The sequence below is a fragment of the Podarcis filfolensis genome (genome assembly GCF_964270895.1).
Source record: "Podarcis filfolensis genome assembly, chromosome: 10".
NCBI lineage: Eukaryota > Metazoa > Chordata > Lepidosauria > Squamata > Lacertidae > Podarcis > Podarcis filfolensis.
This window is the reverse complement of record NC_139612.1, coordinates 53,477,226-53,497,540: the sequence shown is the minus strand read 5'-3', so window position 1 is coordinate 53,497,540 and position 20,315 is coordinate 53,477,226. Positions and strand designations below refer to the sequence as shown.

Here is a 20,315-nt window from a genome sequence, read left to right as displayed (position 1 = left end):
CATAGTATATTGAAGCACTGGACTTCAGTGCTTCCAGGTTGTTTGTACAGTTGCTCAACATACATAAATTCAACAGGTGAAGATTTTCCATGCATAGAGTTTAAGCAATGGCGGGGGAGAAGCTTCACATACTTTGCAACATGCTAAACCGTCCAACGATAAATCTTCCGGTTGCCCGTAGTGGGTGGGAAAAGACTAGCTGGACCTCGATCTTAAAAGCGCTGATCTGGTAAAGGCAGCACCCAAGTTCTCCTTGAGCTGCTGAAAGGCTCACAGTGTTGTGTGCTGATTATCTGCTGCCTCTGACTTCCTATTCCAGATCCACCAGCAAAAGAGAACCCCTATGAAGATATTGAGACAAATAGCCGCTGCTTGGGGAAGAAATGTGTCCTGAACTTCCAAGCGTCTCCTTCATCTTCGGTCCCTGGCACACCCACAAAGGTATCCTGGTCTAACCAATGTGACTTGAAAACCCAGTGCCTCAAAGTTATATGTTTTGGCTGGCATTGTGAAGGCAGAGTGGTGAGAAAATGGATGCCCTGCAGGGAACAAGATTACTGATTCACCCTCTGATGTGGTTTCCTGTCTTGGATTAACTCCCTGGTGTAGTTTACTTCATGCCCAATGAGTTCTGTGATGTTAAGAGAGAGAGAATTCCATGTCTCTTGAATCCTGATGGGTTCTGGGATGGTGCATTCTGGATTCCGTCTCACTGTGGGGTTTAATTGGCAGCCCTTAGCAGCCCACAGCCAAAGGCATGCAAGAACACTACAAGATCATATAAGAGACTGTGTTAATGTGGTTGGGAAGGAATGGTGCTAGGAAAATGGGACACAACACCCCTTTTTTTAAACCTGTCGGCATTTCTCTTTGGCTACAAGCTGCCTAGCATCGATCTGAGATCTCTAGGCTTCTAAGCACTTTGTTACAAAGCTGTGGGTTGTTTGCTCCTTTTTTGTCCCTTTTGGTGGGTATCATCCTATTTCTGCATTCTAATTCTACTGCTGTCTCAATTCTTACTCCTGTGACACTTCCATCTTTAATTTTTCTACCCTGCTTCACCAACAGCCTGGGGTTGTTATTGGCGGTGGTTGTTTTCTTTCTCTTTTTTAACTATTGGCAAAATATTGTTGTTGTTTAGTCGTTTAGTCGTGTCCGACTCTTCGTGACCCCATGGACCAGAGCACGTCAGGCACTCCTGTCTTCCACTGCCTCCCACAGTTAGGTCAAACTCATGCTGGTAGCTTCAAGAACACTGTCCAACCATCTCTTCCTCTGTCATCCCCTTCTCCTTGTGCTCTCAATCTTTCCCAACATCAGGGTCTTTTCCAGGGAGTCTTCTCTTCTCATGAGGTGGCCAAAGTATTGGAGCCTCAGCTTCAGGATCTGTCCTTCCAGTGAGCACTCAGGGCTGATTTCCTTAAGAATGGAGAGGTTTGACCTTCTTGCAGTCCATGGGACTTTCAAGAGTCTCCTCCAGCACCGTAATTCAAAAGCATCAATTCTTCGGCGATCAGCCTTCTTTATGGTCCAGCTCTCACTTCCATACATCACTACTGGGAAAACATCACTACTGGGGAAACAATTGGCAAAATAGTGGGCATAAAAGAGGAGTGGGCAGAAGGTGATTTGGGTTCTACTGGTAGATACCAGAGTGTGACTTACAGCAGATAAGCGAGAATTTCTGCAACCTCATTGTTTAACCATAGCAATGACACAAATTACCCCTTCCTTTATCATGCTGAAATACCGAAAGGGAGGGTCATCATTTTTGTGTGGAAGGACTGTGAGCAAAGGTCACTTCTGGGACTCAGGGCAAATTCCCAAGCTCATAATTTCAAAATTTTATGCGCCTGTCTTTTGCTCCTGGCTCTGGTTGGCAGATCTCCGGCTTCTTATAAAAACAAAAGCAGAAGTAGTTTTCACAAAGCTGAAGCCTGGCTGCCCTTGCTATAAAGTAGTAAAGTGAATGACCGACAGTAGAGCAAAAATGTGGGAAACCTTCCATTGGTACAGACAGCATAAGGGCACTTGGGAGCTGCCCTTGAACTGTTAAGTAGCAAGAGAGTCATGCTCTGCTGCAGCTGTGCTATTGCACTGACTTTTCTGGGAGTCCAGGAAGTATGGGCACACAGGACACACCTGGGTGGAGTGTCTTGGAGCACATCGTAATAAGTTGTTGTCATCTAGGGAGCAAACTCTGTGTTGGGACGTGTCCTAATTCCTACCTGTTCTGTGGGTGATAAATAGGAGTTGAACAGGGAAATGCAGACCTTCCTAGCTGCATGAGGAGAGGCAATCTGTTTCTCTTTGGGAATAAGCTGGCAATCACAGTCTCTGGTTTTGTTAAGTCTGGAGAAGAGACTCTGTTGAGCTCACTGCCAATTGCAGGCTTGGGGTGGGGGGTGAGCTGCTGAGGAAACTGACCATGGCATCTAGCTCAGTGTCATTAACTCAAGGAGCTCCAGACCCCAGTCACATGGATCAGATTTAGAAACTGTACCCTGGATGAGTCAAAATAGAGAGGTGCGGGTTGCCGGATGCCTTGCAACATGACTGGGCCTACTGGTCAGGGGTCCCTTTACCTTTACTATATGGATATGCGGTTCAAAGGAGTGGGAAGAGATGATTCCATACAAAAGGTTTTCGAAGAACTGCCTTTCTTTAGTCTGGAAATGTCACCCGCTGGATTGCAAAACAATCTTGTTATTGCAAAAAGGTATTGCTATTTCCCAAAAATGTTGAAAAAGTAGTCTATTTTTTGTTTTGTTTGCATTAACAAAGAAACCAAACTAAGTACCCATCACATTCATTGAGGGTTTTTTCCAGTTTGACTGTCATCTTATAATAATTCTTCCCCGCTGCTGTTCCCCAGATTAAGATGAGGCTGGTTCTTCCCTCGGGGTTTGGGGTTTTGAATTGGAAAGGAATAATTTCTGGAGCAGTTGCCAGTACACAGAGAGCTTATTTATGCTCACACCAACCTTTCAACAGTTCCAAAGGTCGCTGAGTAAGTTTCATGGCTAAGCCAGGATTCCCATTTGGGTTTCCCATGTCGAAACCCAGGACTTGAACATCAGAAGCCCCACGAACAGGTGCCAGACCACTCTATTATTCCTGGGTAGAATCAATCGCTAAATGACAGGGTTAGGGAATGTAGCAATCCCTAAATATGCAACTTCAGGGCTGCTTCAACTTTTCTCTGAAGCAATTGTTAAACGGCCACAGCCTGACAGACTACTGGCCCGTGTTACTTTTGGTCCAATGTGGTACAGTAGCTCTTTCATTCTCCCGTACAAATGACTTTGGTTGCTTGGTTTTGCTGGCTTTTTTGTTGCTGCTGCTACGAGGCTTGCCAGTCTGCGTTGCACAAGCAAAAAGAGTTCTTTCTCCTATGAGGACGCGGCTCCGCTGTGAGTTTGTCACGATGCGGAATCAGAGTCTCTCCTATTATCTTGCTGGGCCTTCCTGTGAAAATCAAAGTAACTGCTGAAATTTATTAGGCCAGAGATAATCTGCCAAGAAGTATTGTAACTAACGTTTCTGCTTTGCACGCTTGGGGTGGGAGTTACTTTTGCCGTGGATAAATGCTGCATCTCCAATTAAATGCTGCCGCCTGTTTTTCCCCTGTTCCTGTCTGGCCTCTGCAGCTGCTCTCCAAGCCCATCTTCTTTCGGCAGAATTCAGAACGGCGGAGTTTCAAGCTATTAGACATACGGAAATCAAACCGAGATGGGACATGTTCTCCTTCCAGAATCAGTCCCCCTTCCACCCCTAGTAGCCCTGACGATACTTTCTTCTCCTTGGGTGATACTCAAAATGGCAAGAGGAGGAGAAAAATTCCTAAGGTAACCCACACAGATATATTCTCTCTCTCTCTCTCTCTCTCTCTCTCTCTCTCTCTCTCGGTTGTTGTTTTTTTAGGGGAGGGGCAGGCAGATAGTGAAGACTGAGAATAAGCATATGGATATGATGTCATCAATCTTAACAGGATATGCTGAAAGGCTTGGAATTTTAATTTCTGTTCACTCCGTACCGGCCCGGCCAAAAACTTTATGGATTATTGTGAGATGAAGTTGTAAATTTAAGTTGCCTGCTATTGAAATAACCACCTATTGTGGATGTAAAATGGATCACATGTTCCCCCTCCCCGCTTTGGGTTGAGCCAGTCTTGTGAAAGGATGTATGACTGATGTACCTAAGCCAGAAGGTGGAGAACTGGTGGCTCTCCAGATGTTGGTGGGCTCCAATTCATATCAATTCCAGACAGCAAGGCCAATGGTCAGGGATGTTGGGAATTGTTCTCGGGCAACATCTGGAGAGCCACAAGTTCCCTATACCGGACCCTAAGATAAGAATCAAAGTTTGTGATGTGTAACGAAGGCCCTTGTCAGGGAACTGGCATCGGCTCAGGGGCAAGAGGGGGGAAGGCGGATGGATTACAGAGAGCCCCCAAAGATCGTGGGAAGCAGCACTTCCTCAGCGGAGGAAGGAAGCCACGCCTCTAGTGGGGAGGAGATGCAGGGCTTGGAGGATGCAAGGCGGTGCCAGGACACCTTGCCTGAGCAAAGAGGGGAGGAGAGAGATCCCCCGTTACCCACGCCTTCCTTGCACAAGTAGGCTTCCGCGCAGAGAGGGGAGGCATAGCTGGGGGTCAAGAAATTACTCTGCTGGGGAAGGTTTAAGGACCGCCCACTCTCAGATTCTGCCAGCGAGTGAGCAAGACATGGAATAGAGGTGCTCTGCCTTTGTAATGGTTTTAGCACCAATAATAAAGCTTTTGGAAAGACCAGTGAGGCATCTTCCCTGATCGCTCTCGAGCAACCACCTGATAGCCATAACAGCCCTTGATCCATTACTTTAAGTCTAAATTGGAAGAAAAATACCTCCAAAGTAATAGCACATTCCAAATTAGTTATACAGGTTAAATGTACATTAAATAGTATGTGCAGGAAGGTAAAATATACATGTTAAATGCACCTGGTAAGTCTACCTCCAGCAAATCAGAGAGAGTCAGTTTCACATCCCAAATTTACAAATTAAAGGTATTTTACAAATTATCTGTGTGGATTAAATGTTTTTCTAAGATTTGCTTACTTTAAAAAAAGTAAAAAATACAGAATTGTGGAAGATTCTCACCAAGAGAAAGAATACTTGGAGCAGAAGGCTAGAAAGGGCCAAAGGAAAATAACTGCGAGGAAAGAAGCAGGAAGGGAGAAAGGATTTTCAGTTATTTTGACTTGTGGATGGAGAAAACGCTGACTTTTCTTCTCTATGTTAAGCAGCTGGTGTTAAAAATCAATGCCATCTATGAAGCGCGAAGAGGGAAGAAGCGAGTCAAGAGGTTGTCACAGTCCACAGAGAGCAGCTCAGGAAGAGGTAAATAGGAAGTTTGTAGGGAGGGGACAGAGAAGCTTTGGGGTGTTTGCCTGAACTGTGTTTGGGGGTTCATAGTGGTTTTGTTCTTCTTCCCCACCCACCCACCCACCATCACACTTTCTAATATTAAATAGCTGAAAGGGCTGAACAAATCTGTCTTATTTCTCAAGGTGCATTCATGCACTGAGCCCGCCAGCTTTGTATCTGTGGACGGGGGCAGCCTGCACATAAGTGCCCATGCGCATTGGGGATAAACAAAGGTCGTGAGTGCTCAAGGTGTTGGCATGTGTTCAAGTGAATGCAAGTGGAAGCTCCCTGTGGATCTTCTCTGCTCATCAGTGGGATGATCGGGAACTAATAAGGGGTGTGATGCATGTGCGGGTGTTGGAGTGTCTCAGCCCTGCCCGCCTCCCCGCCCCCATCCACACTTTGAGTTTATGCCCGTTCTGGCAAACACTCAAACACACATTCAGTTTCTCAGTTTTCTAATCGTAACTTCAGGTCTGCACTTTTCTGCATCAGTTTTTGATTTATTTGTTTTAAGGAAGTCCTTCTCAATATATACATTTTTGTGTGCAATTACTGCCTAGCATACACCTTTTTTTGTGAGCCATTTCTCCTAATGTGCTTTTCTGTATGTTATTTTCCCTTCTATGTGCATCTTTATGCACACTTTAATATTACACAGTTTTGTACACATTATTTGGTTGGAGGGCTGCACCACAAAATTCAGGGAAATGAGTGTCTTGAAGGGCATTTGCGTTCTGGTTTAGGAGGCAGTTACTATTTTTGTTTGTAAAGTGTAGAAGATCTTTATTCTCTTCCTCTCTATTTTCTGCTAGTTACAGATGAGAATAGCGAATCGGACAGCGACACTGAAGAGAAGCTTAAAGGTAAGAAAACAGGAGTGTGAACAAAAGAGAGAGAGATTTTTGAAATGGAAGTTATGGGTTTGAGGAATGATTTACACCCAAGACTCTTTCTTTCCCAAAGGCACCAAGATTTCTTTTTGTACTTGCAAAGACATTCAGATACTGTAAAAATGAACATGCAATTTACCTAGCTTTCTGAGAGCTACACACTTGATGCTGCTCTCCAGAATCACAGTTTGCAGAGAAGCTCATTATCTTTGCAACTCATGTGTAGTGCATCCCTGTGCAGGTCTACTGAGAAACAAGTTTTAGAATGTTCCCTGGATTCTACTCCCTCCTGAGTGCATGCATTCAGGTTTACAACCTTGATAAGGTGGAAATAAGGTTCTACCTTAATATTTTGGATTTGGACTTAATTTTCTTTTCTGTCTGCACGCGCACATGTAATGAAGTGGGGGAGGGGCCTGCCAAAGGATCAGAGTGTGGGAAAATCACATTTGGGTAGGGGTGTTTAATATGCCTGTTTTATCTAATAATTTGTAGACTTAATGGGTTGGATCAGGCTAAGTGACTTCCATGTAGCTCCCACTGAAATCAATGTGAAAAGTAAGTTGTAATTAAGGCCCATTGATTGCCATATTAACAACTAACTGCAAAGAACATCGTTTGGATCCAACCAATTTTTAAAAAAATTAATGGTACCATTAAACCAACACAGAAAATATTTCTAGCCTTTTATCTTTTTCTTTTCAGAAAATGATCTTGAATTATGCAGTTAAATATATACATGCTCAACTCCTGACATGCTTTGACTCCTCCAACTGTATGTCATTTTGCTCGCTCTCCCCCCCCCCATTGTACCATGAAGCTCATGGTACAATGACTTCTAATATTACCGCATTTTTTATCCTATAGGACGCACTTTTCCCCCTCCAAAAATGAAGGGGAAATGTGTGTACGTCCTATGGGGCGAATGCAGGCTTTCGCTGAAGCCTGGAGAGCAAGAGGGGTCAGTGCGCACTGACCCCTCTCGCTCTCTAGGCTTCAGGAAGACATCCGCAAGCCTTGCGAGCCCGGCGGGAGTTGCCGCCGGGCTCACAAGGCTTGCGGATAGCAGTCTGTTCTGGGGGCTGGGGTCGGAAATAATTTTTTTTATTCATCCCCCCCCCCCAAAAAACGAGGTGCGTCCTATGGGCCGGTGCGCCCTATAGGGCGAAAAATACGGTACATTTCATCTTTGCCCTCCATATAATGTCGCTTTACACTTCTGTGGCATAGTTTGGACATTTTTCTGTCCTCATCATGGCATGACGTAATACCAAACCCTTTAGATCATGGAGAATACATTGAGAAAAGGGCTAGTGGGACTGCAAAGCATTATGGGAATACTAAGTATGCAAAACAGTGACACAAACCTGACTTCCTTTGCCTGTCTTTTGTATAGCTCACAGCCAGCGCCTGGTTCATGTGAAGTCTCGCCTGAAACAAGCCCCCAGATACCAAACCTTGGAGCGGGATCTCATCGAGTACCAAGAAAGGCAACTCTTTGAGTACTTTGTAGTGGTCTCGTTGCACAAGAAGCAGGCTTGTGCCCCGTATGTCCCTGAAGTCACCCAGCAGTTTCCATTAAAGGTGGGCCATGTGAGTGAAGGTGCTCTTGCAGACTTTGGCCACCTCAAGTTGGTAGCTGGACAGAGAAACTAGAAGGATTTTCTTTTTCCTGGGGTGAGAAGTACTTGCTTCAGAGATATGGTTGGAAATATCCAAGGAGGGGATGATCCAATAGAGTCATACATACTTCGCATGTAAGGGGTCCTTGCAGGCCAAGCTATATAAGCTAAACAAGCTATACAGTAGCTTAGGGCCCCACTCTCTTGGGGCCCCCAAAAAAATTTAAAGGAAAGAAACTGGATGTACATTTCCAAAATAAAAGATAAATTCAGCAATTACTTTGATACAATACATATTTTGTTATGTGCAAATGGCTTTACATACCTATTAGGTCCATAAATTACCATATAGCATATATTCGACACAAAAAAGTAGCAATTTGTTGTTGACAAAGGACACCTGAACATATAAAAGGCCTCATTACCTTCAGTAGCTTAGGGCCCCATCAAACCTAAATCCGGCCCTGGGTCCTTGTTTCAATCCTTTGTCTCCAGTTAAAGAGAACGAGGTAGCAGGTGATGGGAAAGTCCTCTGACTGAGGCGTTTAGAAAGCTGGTACTCCTTAGAGAAAACAGCACTGGACACAGAGGATCAACAGTCTTTACCTGGTGTAAGGCAGGTCCCTCTGTTCTTAGATCACCAAGCACCCTAACTGAAGGTATGGCTTTTAAAATGTTAGCATTACCTCTGATGGTGTGGTAGCGATGGCGCCAAGGAACTTGATGCATTTTGAAGCTGACTGCATAAGCTTTGGTTGGCAGCTGGAGGGGAAAATACGCGAAGGTCAGGTACACTAGACAAGCAGCTGTCCAGGCAGAAGCTCAGTCTCTGCCATCACCTCTTTGTTTCATCTCAGAGCTGGGCAGAGAGGACAGTCCTTCAAGCTGTTTCACTCTCTTCTTCACTAATCTTAAACTAATCTCTCTTCTTTTTCCGCTAGCTTGAACGTTCCTTCAAATTCATGAGGGAAGCAGAGGACCAGCTAAAAGCCATCCCTCAGTTTTGCTTCCCTGACGCTAAAGACTGGACACCCGTCTGCCAGTTTAGCAGGCAAGTTGCATCATAGGTTTTTTTTTCTTCCTCTCGCTCTCTCTCTCTCACCCACCAATACCACCTTCCCGTCATCCAAAATAGTGCTGCCCAGTGGGGAACAGTGAGGCTCAACCAGAAGAAACCAGCTGGAGAAACGAGCTCACTTTATGTAAGGCCAACGAGAGAAAGTCAAAACAATTGTCTTGTCCCAGATTCAGGTTAGAAGACCACCTAATCTAGCACAAGCAAGTGGCCAACCTTTAGGAAGCTTGCAGGTGGGCGTGGTAGAGATGGCCAACCTGGAACCTTTATCCCCTGAGTTGTGTAGTGGTTAGAGCAGGGATGGGGAACCTGTGGCCCTCTAGATGTTGCCACCAGGCTACAACTCCCATCATCCCTTGCTATTGGCCACGCTGGCTGGGGGTCGATGGGAGGTGGAGACTAATAACCTCCGCATGGTCATCAGTTCCCCATTGCAGGCTGACAGTTTCAGGCTTGGAGATCCAGGCTAAAATCCCCCACTCATCCATGATGATTGCTGGGTGTCTATGAGCCAGTCTCTATCTTTCAGCCTCACCTACTTCATAGGGTTGTTGTGAAGATAAGCTGGGTCCCATTTATGTTGCTCTAACCAACTTGTAAGAAAGACAAGATCCCCAAGTACACTCCCTCTACCGACCTAGCATTCAAACATAGAGCTCCCTTCTAGCAATCTGAAGGGCAGTTTCAGAAATTCCCATAACTCCCATCAGCCCCAGCAAGCAGGGCTAAGGACGATGGGAGTTGTAGTTTGGCAACATCTGGAGGGCCAAAGGTTTCCCAACTCTCCTACTAAAGTACAGTGGTACCTCGGGTTAAGTACTTAATTCGTTCCGGAGGTCCGTACTTAACCTGAAATTGTTCTTAACCTGAAGCACCACTTTAGCTAATGGGGCCTCCCGCTGCTGCCGGAGCCCGATTTCTGTTCTCATCCTGAAGCAAAGTTCTTAACCTGAAGCACTATTTCTGGGTTAGTGGAGTCTGTAACTTGAAGCGTAAGTAACCTGAAGCGTATGTAACCCGAGGTACCACTGTATGTGTAAAAGAAAGCCTTGTCAAGGCAGAAGTCATTTTTATCTTCTATTTATCTCTCTCCTTTCAGTGAGACTTTCTCATTTGTCTTGACTAGTGAAGATGGCAGTCGAAGGTTCGGATACTGCAGAAGGCTACTGGTAACTATCTTTAAGAATAATAAAAAGAAAACCCTTCTAAAAACAGCATGGTATCAAAAAAGGTAGCAACCCTTCTGTGCTGTCAACACTCACCTCTTTTCCAAAGTGAAAAAGGTAACTGAACAAATCTGCTCGCAGAATGGCTATGTTTAGATGTAAAAATAGGCCAAAGTTTATTTTGATGGGGACAAGCCCCACCATCCCTCAGGCTAGCGCTAGGGACACAGGTGGCGCTGTGGTCTAAACCACTGAGCCTCTTGGGCTTGCCGATTAGAAGGTTGGAGGTTTGAATCTCCGCGACGGGCTGAGCTCCTGTTGCTCTGTCCTAGCTTCTGTCAACCTAGCAGTTTGAAAACACACCAGTGCAAGTAGATAAATAGATTCCGCTGCAGCGGGAAGGTAAACGGCGTTTCTGTGCACTCTGGCTTTTGTCATGGTGTTATGTTGCACCAGAAGCCGTTTAGTCATGCTGGCCACAGGACCTGGAAATCTGTCTGTGGACAAACGCCAGCTCCTTTGGCCTGAAGCGAGATGAGTGCCACACCCCACAGTCGCCTTTGACTGGACTTAATCATCTAGGGGTCCTTTACCTTTTTACTTTATTCCCCCTGCCCTCTCCTTTTCTGGTGCAGCAAGGAGGAGTTGGGAAGCTCTTGTTTCTACTTTTGGTTAGCCACAGCTCATTGTAGCATCCAAACCCAAACAAACTTGGCAGTGTTTACTTTGAAACAAGCCAATGTTACTTCACTGACTGCATTTTCAAGGACTCTCAAAAGAAATCCTCCTGGATCACACAGAAGTTTACACCCAGTGATATCCTTCATTAAAATTACCATAGTTTAAAAAAAACCAATAACTTTTTATAAGTTTACACTACCACCAAATGTACCTGGAATCTGCCTCCTTTTTATTTATTTTTTTAAATACATATTTATTAAAGTTTTAGAAAACAAAGAATTCATCATTTCAAAAAGTATCATTTCCATACATAAAGCTCAAGAAAAACAACAATATATGACAGAAAAAGGGAAAAAAATAAAAGAAGAAAAATAAAAAAAACAGAAAAAAGAAAAACACTCTTTCTTAAATTTATAAAGTTCCATGCCCCTCTGTCTTGACCTCCTCACATCCCCCTTTTTTGTGTTCCACTTTACTCCAATCAGATTCAGCAAATTCAAAACCTTTTTTCAACCATACTTAATGTTATATTCTAATTATTATGTCCCCATTTTCCATTTTTTTTAATCCATACCTCATCTTATAAAATATGACATAATATTGTTCTATTCATAACCCCTTATCCTTTTTTTTCTTAGATTCTTCTTTTCACACACCTTTGGCCAAGGTCACACAAACCCTGTTACTTTTACTTCCCACATCCTATTGACACTCAAAGATTTTACAGTATTTTTGTAGATAGTCCTTAAACTTTTTCCAGTCCTGTTCCATCGATTCTTCTCCCTGGTCACGGATTCTGCCAGTCATTTCAGCCATCTCCATGTAGTCTATCACTTGCGTCTGCCATTCCTCCACGGTGGGTAGATCCTGTATCTTCCAATATTTAGCTAAAAGTATTCTTGCTGCTGTTGTTGCATACATAAAGAATGTTCTATCTTTCTTTGGCACCCATTGGCCAACTATGCCCAAGAGAAAGGCCTCTGGTTTCTTGGGGAAGGTACTTTTAAGTACTTTCTTAAGTTCATTATATATCATTTCCCAGTAAGCCTTAACTCTTGGGCAAGTCCACCAGAGGTGAAAGAATGTTCCCTCAGCTTCTTTACATTTCCAACATTTATTGTCAGGCAGGTGATAGATTTTAGCAAGCTTGACTGGGGTCATGTACCACCTGTAAATCATTTTCATAATGTTCTCCTTTAAGGCAATACATGCCGTAAATTTCATACCGGTGGTCCACAACTGCTCCCAATCAGCAAACATAATATTATGACCTAGATCCTGCGCCCATTTGATCATTGCTGATTTGACCGTTTCATCCTGCGTGTTCCATTTCAACAGCAAGTTATACATCTTTGACAAAATCTTAGTTTTTGGTTCTAACAGTTCTGTTTCCAATTTCGATTTATCCACCTGGAAGCCAATTTTTCTATCCAAATTATAGGCCTCTCTTATTTGATAATAATGAAGCCAATCTCGCACTTTGTCTTTTAGTTTTTCAAAACTCTGCAGTTTCAATCTGTCACCTTCTTGTTCCAAAATTTCCCAATATTTTGGCCATTTAGCCTCCATATTGAGCTTTTTCTGAGCCTTAGCTTCCATAGGTGACAACCACCTTGGGGTTTTACTTTCCAGCAAGTCTTTATATCTTATCCAGACATTAAACAAAGATTTTCTGACAATATGGTTTTTGAATGCCTTATGAGCTTTAACCTTGTCGTACCAAAGATATGCATGCCACCCAAAAACATTATTAAAACCTTCCAAATCCAAAATGTCTGTATTTTCAAGAAGCAGCCAGTCTTTCAGCCAGCAGAATGCTGCTGATTCATAGTACAATTTAAGGTCTGGCAGGGCAAATCCACCTCTTTCTTTTGCATCAGTTAAAATTTTAAACTTAATTCTAGGTTTCTTGCCCTGCCAGACAAATCTAGAGATGTCTCTCTGCCACTTCTTGAAACAATCCATCTTGTCCAAAATTTGCAAGGATTGAAATAAAAATAGCATTTTAGGCAATACATTCATTTTTATAGCTGCAATTCGACCCAACAAGGAAAGCTTCAAGTTAGACCAGATTTCTAAGTCTTTTTTAACTTCTGCCCAACATTTCTCATAGTTCTCTTTAAATAAGTTCAAATTTTTCGCCGTCATATTAATCCCTAGGTATTTCACTTTCTTAACCACCGTTAAACCTGTTTCATTCTGAAACCTATCCTTTTCCATTGGAGTTAAATTCTTCTCTAATACTTTAGTTTTTACCCTGTTTAGTCTAAATCCCGCCACATGACCAAATTCTTTAATCAATTCCAAAGCTCTTTTCATACTGGATTCCGGCTCCTGTAAAGTTAGAACCAAATCATCTGCAAAGGCTTTCAATTTATATTGTTTGGCTCCGACCTGAATGCCTTTTACAAATCGGTCCCCTCTTATCATGTTTAGCAGCACCTCCAGGACCGAGATAAATAATAATGGAGAGATAGGGCAGCCCTGACGTGTTCCTTTTTCTATCCTAAAATCTTCAGTCACCACATTGTTTACAATCAATTTCGCTTTTTGTTCTGAATATATTGCTCCTATACCATTTTCGAACCCCTGACCCACTCCCATCCCTTTCAAATTCTTCTTCATAAAACTCCAAGAGATATTATCAAAGGCTTTCTCCGCATCGATAAAAACTAAAACAGCTTTCGTGTTGATATTCCTTTGCAACAACTCCAGAATGTCAATTATATTTCTTGTATTATCAGACAGGTGTCTGCCTGGGAGAAAGCCTGCCTGGTCCTTATGTATTACTTCCATTAATACTTTTTTAAGTCTGCTAGCTAAAATGTCTGCAAAGATTTTGTAATCCGAATCTGCCTCCTTTTTAATCTAGAATGAAATTGATCTATATATTTTAGGGTGTAATATTTTTTGAGAAAACAGAAACCATTTTTCCAGATTTATCAGTGGTGCATGGAATATGTCATTTTTCTTTCTTTCTTGGAATCAGCTTCCAAGGTTCAGTCCTTGCCTCAACCTCTGCCCAATGGCCTCAATGGAGCAGCAGGACAACATTCGCACCCATCTCCATGCCATGCACACCAGCCAGATTAGAAGGCAAGAGGAGGAAGCAGATTGTTGTACCAGCCTTCAGTTGCTGCTGCTGCAATCCAGCCCGACACAATCAGATCACAGCTTCTCCCCACCCACAGAACTGCTGTGAAACCTGATGCAAAAAGAGTTTGAATTGCACCCTAATTTTGGATTATTGGGGGGGGGGTGAGCAAAGCCATCAGATTCCTTGAACCAATTAAACACAGGGTCCTGTTCATTGTTAGTCATACTCTTGAGTCCAGCCATTGGCACTAATAGACATGACTAATTTAGGTCCATTAAATTCAGTGAGTCAGCTCTTGAGAAGAACTTGGTTGGATACAACCCATTGTAATTGTTCCGTCCTAGGTTAAGCTAGACACACCATGTTCCAGCCAAGTATCAAAACCACCAATTGCTCCTGCTGCTTGATACTGTGCTATAAATCTAGTGTTGGTGATGATAAGGAAATGTCCAGAACAAACTGTTCATATGTTTATCTCACACTTTAATTATTGTTATTATTATAGCTTTCAGTATTTCATCACAGTACCACAATTTCCTTTTTGCAACCAGACCCAAGTAACCACATATCTTTAAGATGCTATGAACTCTCAATATTGAGTATCATTTAGTTGGAGAAGTAACGAGATTTCTAGAAAACGTGAATGATGTTTCTTTCATACTTTCAAGCTTTCGGAAGGGGAATTAGTTTGGGGGAAGCTGACTTCTGTGCTGAACACCGGCTTGTTTCTCCTTGTTAACTACTGTGCATCTGTGTGGGTGTGTTTTTTTCTGTCTCTCTTGAAAGCCCAGTGGGAAAGGGAAGCGACTTCCTGAAGTTTACTGCATTGTGAGCCGTCTTGGATGTTTCAACCTCTTTTCTAAGGTAGATTGAGAAGGAGATGGACGATGTGGGCTATACATAAAGGGGGCACTGGATGAAGATGATGGTTTATGCTTGTGGGACATCATTTAGAGCAGGGTGGAGAATAGAGACTTGCCCTCACCTGTGTTCTGATTCCATGAGAACGTTTATCTAGATTATCTCTCTTGATAGCCCAGCGGTCCTGGACTTCAATTCGCAAAGAAACAAGTACAGTGGTACCTTGGTTCTCAAACTTAATCCATTCCGGAAATCCGTTCCAAAACCAAAGTGTTCCAAAACCAAGGCATTACTTTCCCATAGAAAGTAATGCAAAATGGATTAATCCGTTCCAGACTTTTAAAAACAACCCCTAAAATAAATAGCAAACACAGACAGACCTCAGCGTTGCACTCGGAAAGGAAGTGTGGCACTCAAATCCGAACTGTAACACTTCGGCTTCCGAAAAAAGTTTACAAACTGGAACACTTACTTCCAGGTTTGCAGCGTTTGGGTTCCAAGTTGTTCGACAACTAAGCCATTCGAGAACCAAGGTACCACTGTACGTCTGTTAAGTCTTATGTGGATAACCTTGCTGTAGTTATTAGCAGGTATGAAGTAAGGACTTTTTCCAAAGTTCTTAAGATCCACCAACTTTTTTGTGGTTTAATTCTTAAGTATATCCAAGAGACAGCTCTTGAAATATGTTATGAATCCTCTCCCCTCTATTCCTCTTTAAAAAAACAAACAAAAAACAAACAAGAAATCATTGGATTAGAATCTCCCAAAGTTAGATTTTTTTTAAAAAAAGAATGTCTTGTTGGATCCTAAAGAGAGAGGAAAAACTGGAAGAGAAGTGAGAACTCAGTAAGAGGAGAGGACAAACTTATGAAGCGGACATGTCTTTTGTAGAAGATGTTATACTTACCAGCTTTTCTGCCTTTTTAGATCTTGGATGAGGTTGAGAAAAGGCGTGGGATTTCCCCTGCTTTGGTACAGCCCCTTATGAGAAGCGTGATGGAGGCTCCTTTTCCAGCTCTGGGCCGAACCATCAGCATCAAGAACTTCCTACCTGGCTCCGGGACAGAAGTAAGCTCAAAACCAGAGTGAGGCAGCCAGTAGAGTGGTAGTCCAAAGAGAAGTCAATGTTAACAGGCAGAGATGGCTCCTTAAGTACCTCGGGTGAGATTTTAGGCACCAGACTTTTGCCATCATAGGAAGCTGCCTTTATACCAGGCCAGACCATTGGTCCACCAAAGCTCAGTATGGTTTGCACTGATTGGCAGCAGACCTCCAGTGTTTCAGAGAGAGGACCTGGAGATGTTGGGGGTTGAACCTGGGACTATTTATGCACAAAACAGACTCTGCATTAGCTGCATTCTTTATCCTTTTCAGGTGATAGAGCTGCGCCGACCACTTGACTCGAGGCTCGAGCACGTTGACTTTGAGTCCCTGTTCTCCTCGCTCAGCATCCGGCACTTAAGCAGAGTCTTTGCTTCCCTGCTGCTAGAGAGGAGGGTGATATTTATAGCAGACAAACTCAGGTAACAGGCTTTTGCTGCTTTTTTCTGTGCCTCACATTGTATAGAAAATTTACTATCTGTTCTGCTTGGGTTCCCCCTTTCTGATGCCCATTCATTCATTCTCACATCTCCGTTCTTGAACCCAGTATTCCAATGTGGCCTAGATATCAAGAGTGCCAGCTTACTCCCATCTTTCCGGACATAAGAGGGAGAAATGAAGCTGCAAAACAACACCTCTGCAGCTGAGATTTCCGGAGTGCATATTTCCTTTCCGTCGGCTCCAACTCAAGCTGGGTCCACATGCTGACTGCTCTCCACTACCAACCACTGCTTCCTTATTTCAGGCGGCCTTTCTATACAAGCAGATATTTCCACACCACCTCCACTAAGTGTGCTCATTGCAGGAGCAGGAAACCTCAGGATTGGGGGCCAGCTGGGGCCCTCTCCCTCCAGGCTCCACCTTTTATCAGCCTTTACCCCGCGCCTTTCTTTGAATGCCTTTGCTTGTCAGGAATGTGTCCTTGAACTGTGATGCTGCCAATCGCTTGCCTGGTGTTATGGGCTGGTTGGATGCGAAGGAATGGTGGGAGGAACCAGCTGGGGATCCACCCGGAGAAGGCGGCTCAGAGGCAGGGGAGTGGTGGTAGGACAACAGTGAGTGGTCAGAAGGAGAAGACTGGGAAAAGGAGGTGTTGGAAGCTGGAGGGGCAGTGAGCTGGGAGAGTGTGTGTCAGAAAGAAGTCCAGAATCAGAGGCTGAAGCTGAAGCAGGAGGGAGGCCAAGAAGCAGAGATGAGTCAGGCTGGGGAAGAGTCACGTGTGTCTCCCCCTCCTGCTGCAACAAGCTCCCCTCTCTGCTGATGTCCCAGAACCAGAAGAGGCATGAAAAGGAAGGAGGAGAGGTGGCACATGGATGCAGTCTCCGATTGCTTGGAGAAACCCCTGGAGAGGAGGAGACTTAGGCAGCTGTGGGGAGACGGGGACCTTCAGCCTCGGCAACTGCTTCTTGGAGGCAAGACGTACTGGGGATGAGCTGTTGTGTTCATGATTCTCAGCCACGTCTGTGCATATACTGTTTTTGCTAATCACCTCAACTGGCCATGCAAAAACGTTCCTCTTTAACCAGGCCTTTGGTTGACTGACATTCAGTGCCCTTTTAAAATGAGTGTGTGTGGAGGGGGTTATTGGGTTGTTCTTGTTTTTATTTTGATTATGTATTTTGTGATTTTATATTGTGGTTTTATCCTGTGAACTGCCCTGATACCTGCAGGTATAGGGCGGTATACAGTGGTACCTCTGGTTAAGAACTTAATTTGTTCTGGAGGTCCGTTCTTAACCTGAAACTGTTCCTAACCTGAGGTACCACTTTAGCTAATAGGGCCTCCTGCCACCACCACGCCTCTGGAGCACAATTACTGTTCTCATCCTGAAGCAAAGTTCTTAACCTGAGGTACTATTTCTGGGTTAGCGGAGTCTGTAACCTGAAGCATCTGTAACCCGAGATACCACTGTACAATTGTTGTTGTTGTTGATAACTGGCACGGTGTCATTTACTGCTGGCTCGCTCCTAGAGAGAGATGTGTGTAGGAACTGTAGCTTCTTGCGTGGCTGGAACGTACCCTACCTTAGAAAGGTTAGGTGTTATAGCTGTTGCTCCGCCCACTTTAACCTCAGGTCCCACCCACCACGGATGTCCTCTCCATCCACCCCCACCCCGGTCGGTTGCCTATGAGGTAATGGAGACCTTAGGCAGAAAAAGGTTTCCACCCCGACTTACTGGTTTCTAGTCCATTTCAGGGACTATCTCAGGGATTTTGCTTTTCCGGTTGTTCAAAGGGCAGTACGTTGCACAAATATTTTTCTTTTTTAATTGTTGGGAAGCCTTTCAGTTCACCCACAGCTGTGCATAACCTGCATGGGTGTGGGGGGCATCTTGGCCGAGCTTTCTGCGGATGGGTGTGGAGCAAGATTGCTTTCTCCTTGCAGGCAGACACATCACCAACCCTTATTTATCACTGAAATGTCATCTTAGTGGAGTCTGTACTGCATCATGGTTGAGAGATAATTGAGATTACACTGTCAGTGGTTATGTGTGAAGGCTTATATGGCTTTAACTAAAATTAAATGTGTGGGGTTTTTTTTAAAGCATTAAGACAGATTTGAGGAGAATAGGAATGTCAGCAGCTATTCAACATAACAACTAACAGAAAATTTCGTATTTTAAAAGTCTCCAGTGTAACACCCCTAAGTACCAGAACCTGGGGATATGTAGCATCTGATACTCACGCCTTTCACGCCATATTTGTGAGCTTTTCAAAGTTAGCCGCTGCTTGAGAAGATTCACTAAATTTGATGGACCTTTGTTTAATGTGGCAATGCAATTCTTAGCATTCTTACCACTAGCTTAGCTGGCTGTTAGTTTATTGTCCGCAAGCAATCCAAGCAAAACTTTTTCCACCCACACGTTACAGGGGGGAGAAAGGGGGCCAGATTTCTTTAAGATTTTCTTCAGCTGGTGCTTGGCACACGGCCATTTCTTAAACACTTGAGGATGGAGGGAGTTGAGTTCTCTCTTCCAGCCAGCAAGGCAAAACTTAACAGATGAGCAATGACGCTTATAAGCTCAAGATCAGCTTTCAACAGCCTGTCTGTTTTCACAATTCCCAGAAAGTCCTGCTGCATCCATGGGGCTGAGAGAAGGAAGGGAAAAGCTGTAGAGGTCTCTGCCATAAGGGGAGCCAAAAATTCATTCATCCGTCAGGTTTGGGTGGGTTGTTTTTAAGGTAGACAAGAACAATATTCAGGCAAGCTATGGGAAAATAGAGCAGAGAATGACAGAGTGCAGTGGTACCTCGGGTTACAGACAGTAAAATTATATATTATATAGGTAAACAGTATTAACACAAGGATCAGAATAGGAAAAGAATATATGCAAGCATTAAACAAAATAAGTAGTAAAACTAATAGATCTCCTAAGACCATGGCTGAAAAAACAGATTTTCACCTGGTTGGAGCCAAAAAGGAAGCCAAGACATTGGCCTCTGAACCTGCCTGGGCAATGAATTCTAAATGCAAGGTGCCACCACTGAGAAGGCCCTTTTGTGGTCACCACCTACCTGCCTTACTTCCAGAGGCAGGAAGGCTTGAATAAAGTCCTCAGACTAGGAGTTTAATGACTAGGCAGCTTTCTGAGAGATGACGGCCAAGATAGCGAAGACTTTAAAAAGTTGAAATCGGCACTTTCAGTTATGCTCAGAAATTCACCAGAAACCATCTAGAGGTTATCCATTCACTCAATTTACTGTTGTATCATTGAACTACCTGACCCTCAGTCTAATTTCATGCAGGTGTGGAGAGTTTGGAGGGAGAGAAGTTGAGCAGGCTGGCAGCAGGGGTGTGGGGCACAGAAATGAAAACAATATAAAACAGAGTGATGGAAAGGAGGGGCAGAAAAAAATTCCAGGAGGCTTTTGCTCTGGGAAGCAGATGCTGTTTCCATGTTTTGTTTTACCTGAAGTTTGTCTTCATTGTGTTTTGCTTGACATTGTGGTATGACGATGTGAATTTAATTACTGCAAGCCACCTTGAGTGATGTGTTTGTATTAGAGGGACAGGGTATATTTATATATATACTCATATAAAATAAAGATATCAAGTAGTAAACCTGGCTTTGATTTGGGAGAATTAAAGACATAAAATGGAAGATAGTTAAAGCATTACAATGTAAGCTTCCCTGAAACAAGCTTCTAGCCTTGAGAGTCGGAGGGGAAACTTGCAAAGTTTTCTGTGTTGGCAGCATCTAGCAGGAACACTCAGGGCTGACAGGAGTGGGCTGGTTTTCATTTGAGGTCTTGCAGACCGGTGCAGTTCATTTTGAATTTAAAAGAGGAGCTTGAGGAGCTTCATGAACCACATTATGCAACAATGCAGATCATTGAAGTGGTGGACATCAGAATTAGTGTGGTCTAGTAGGGATGCGGGTGGCGCTGTGGGTTAAACCACAGAGCCTAGGA

The 20,315-nt window shown here is 43.8% G+C and overlaps 1 protein-coding gene across 4 annotated transcripts in view; it reads left to right on the top strand.

Moving 5' to 3' along the window:
• The window catches only part of DENND2A (DENN domain containing 2A), a 68,945-nt gene that overhangs the window by 34,598 nt on the left and 14,032 nt on the right, over window positions 1–20,315 (top strand). The window contains exons 5-14 of one of the 4 annotated variants that reach the window (XM_083572271.1): window positions 320–441; window positions 3,651–3,848; window positions 5,283–5,379; window positions 6,222–6,272; window positions 7,696–7,883; window positions 8,863–8,972; window positions 10,096–10,165; window positions 14,727–14,804; window positions 15,729–15,869; window positions 16,176–16,324. In XM_083572271.1, coding sequence (XP_083428397.1) covers window positions 320–441; window positions 3,651–3,848; window positions 5,283–5,379; window positions 6,222–6,272; window positions 7,696–7,883; window positions 8,863–8,972; window positions 10,096–10,165; window positions 14,727–14,804; window positions 15,729–15,869; window positions 16,176–16,324 — 1,204 coding nt within the window. Of the gene's footprint in view, window positions 1–319; window positions 442–3,650; window positions 3,849–5,282; window positions 5,380–6,221; window positions 6,273–7,695; window positions 7,893–8,862; window positions 8,973–10,095; window positions 10,166–14,726; window positions 14,805–15,728; window positions 15,870–16,175; window positions 16,325–20,315 lie in introns of all 4 variants that reach the window. The other 3 variants (XM_083572269.1, XM_083572272.1, XM_083572270.1) reach the window with 3 other exon arrangements.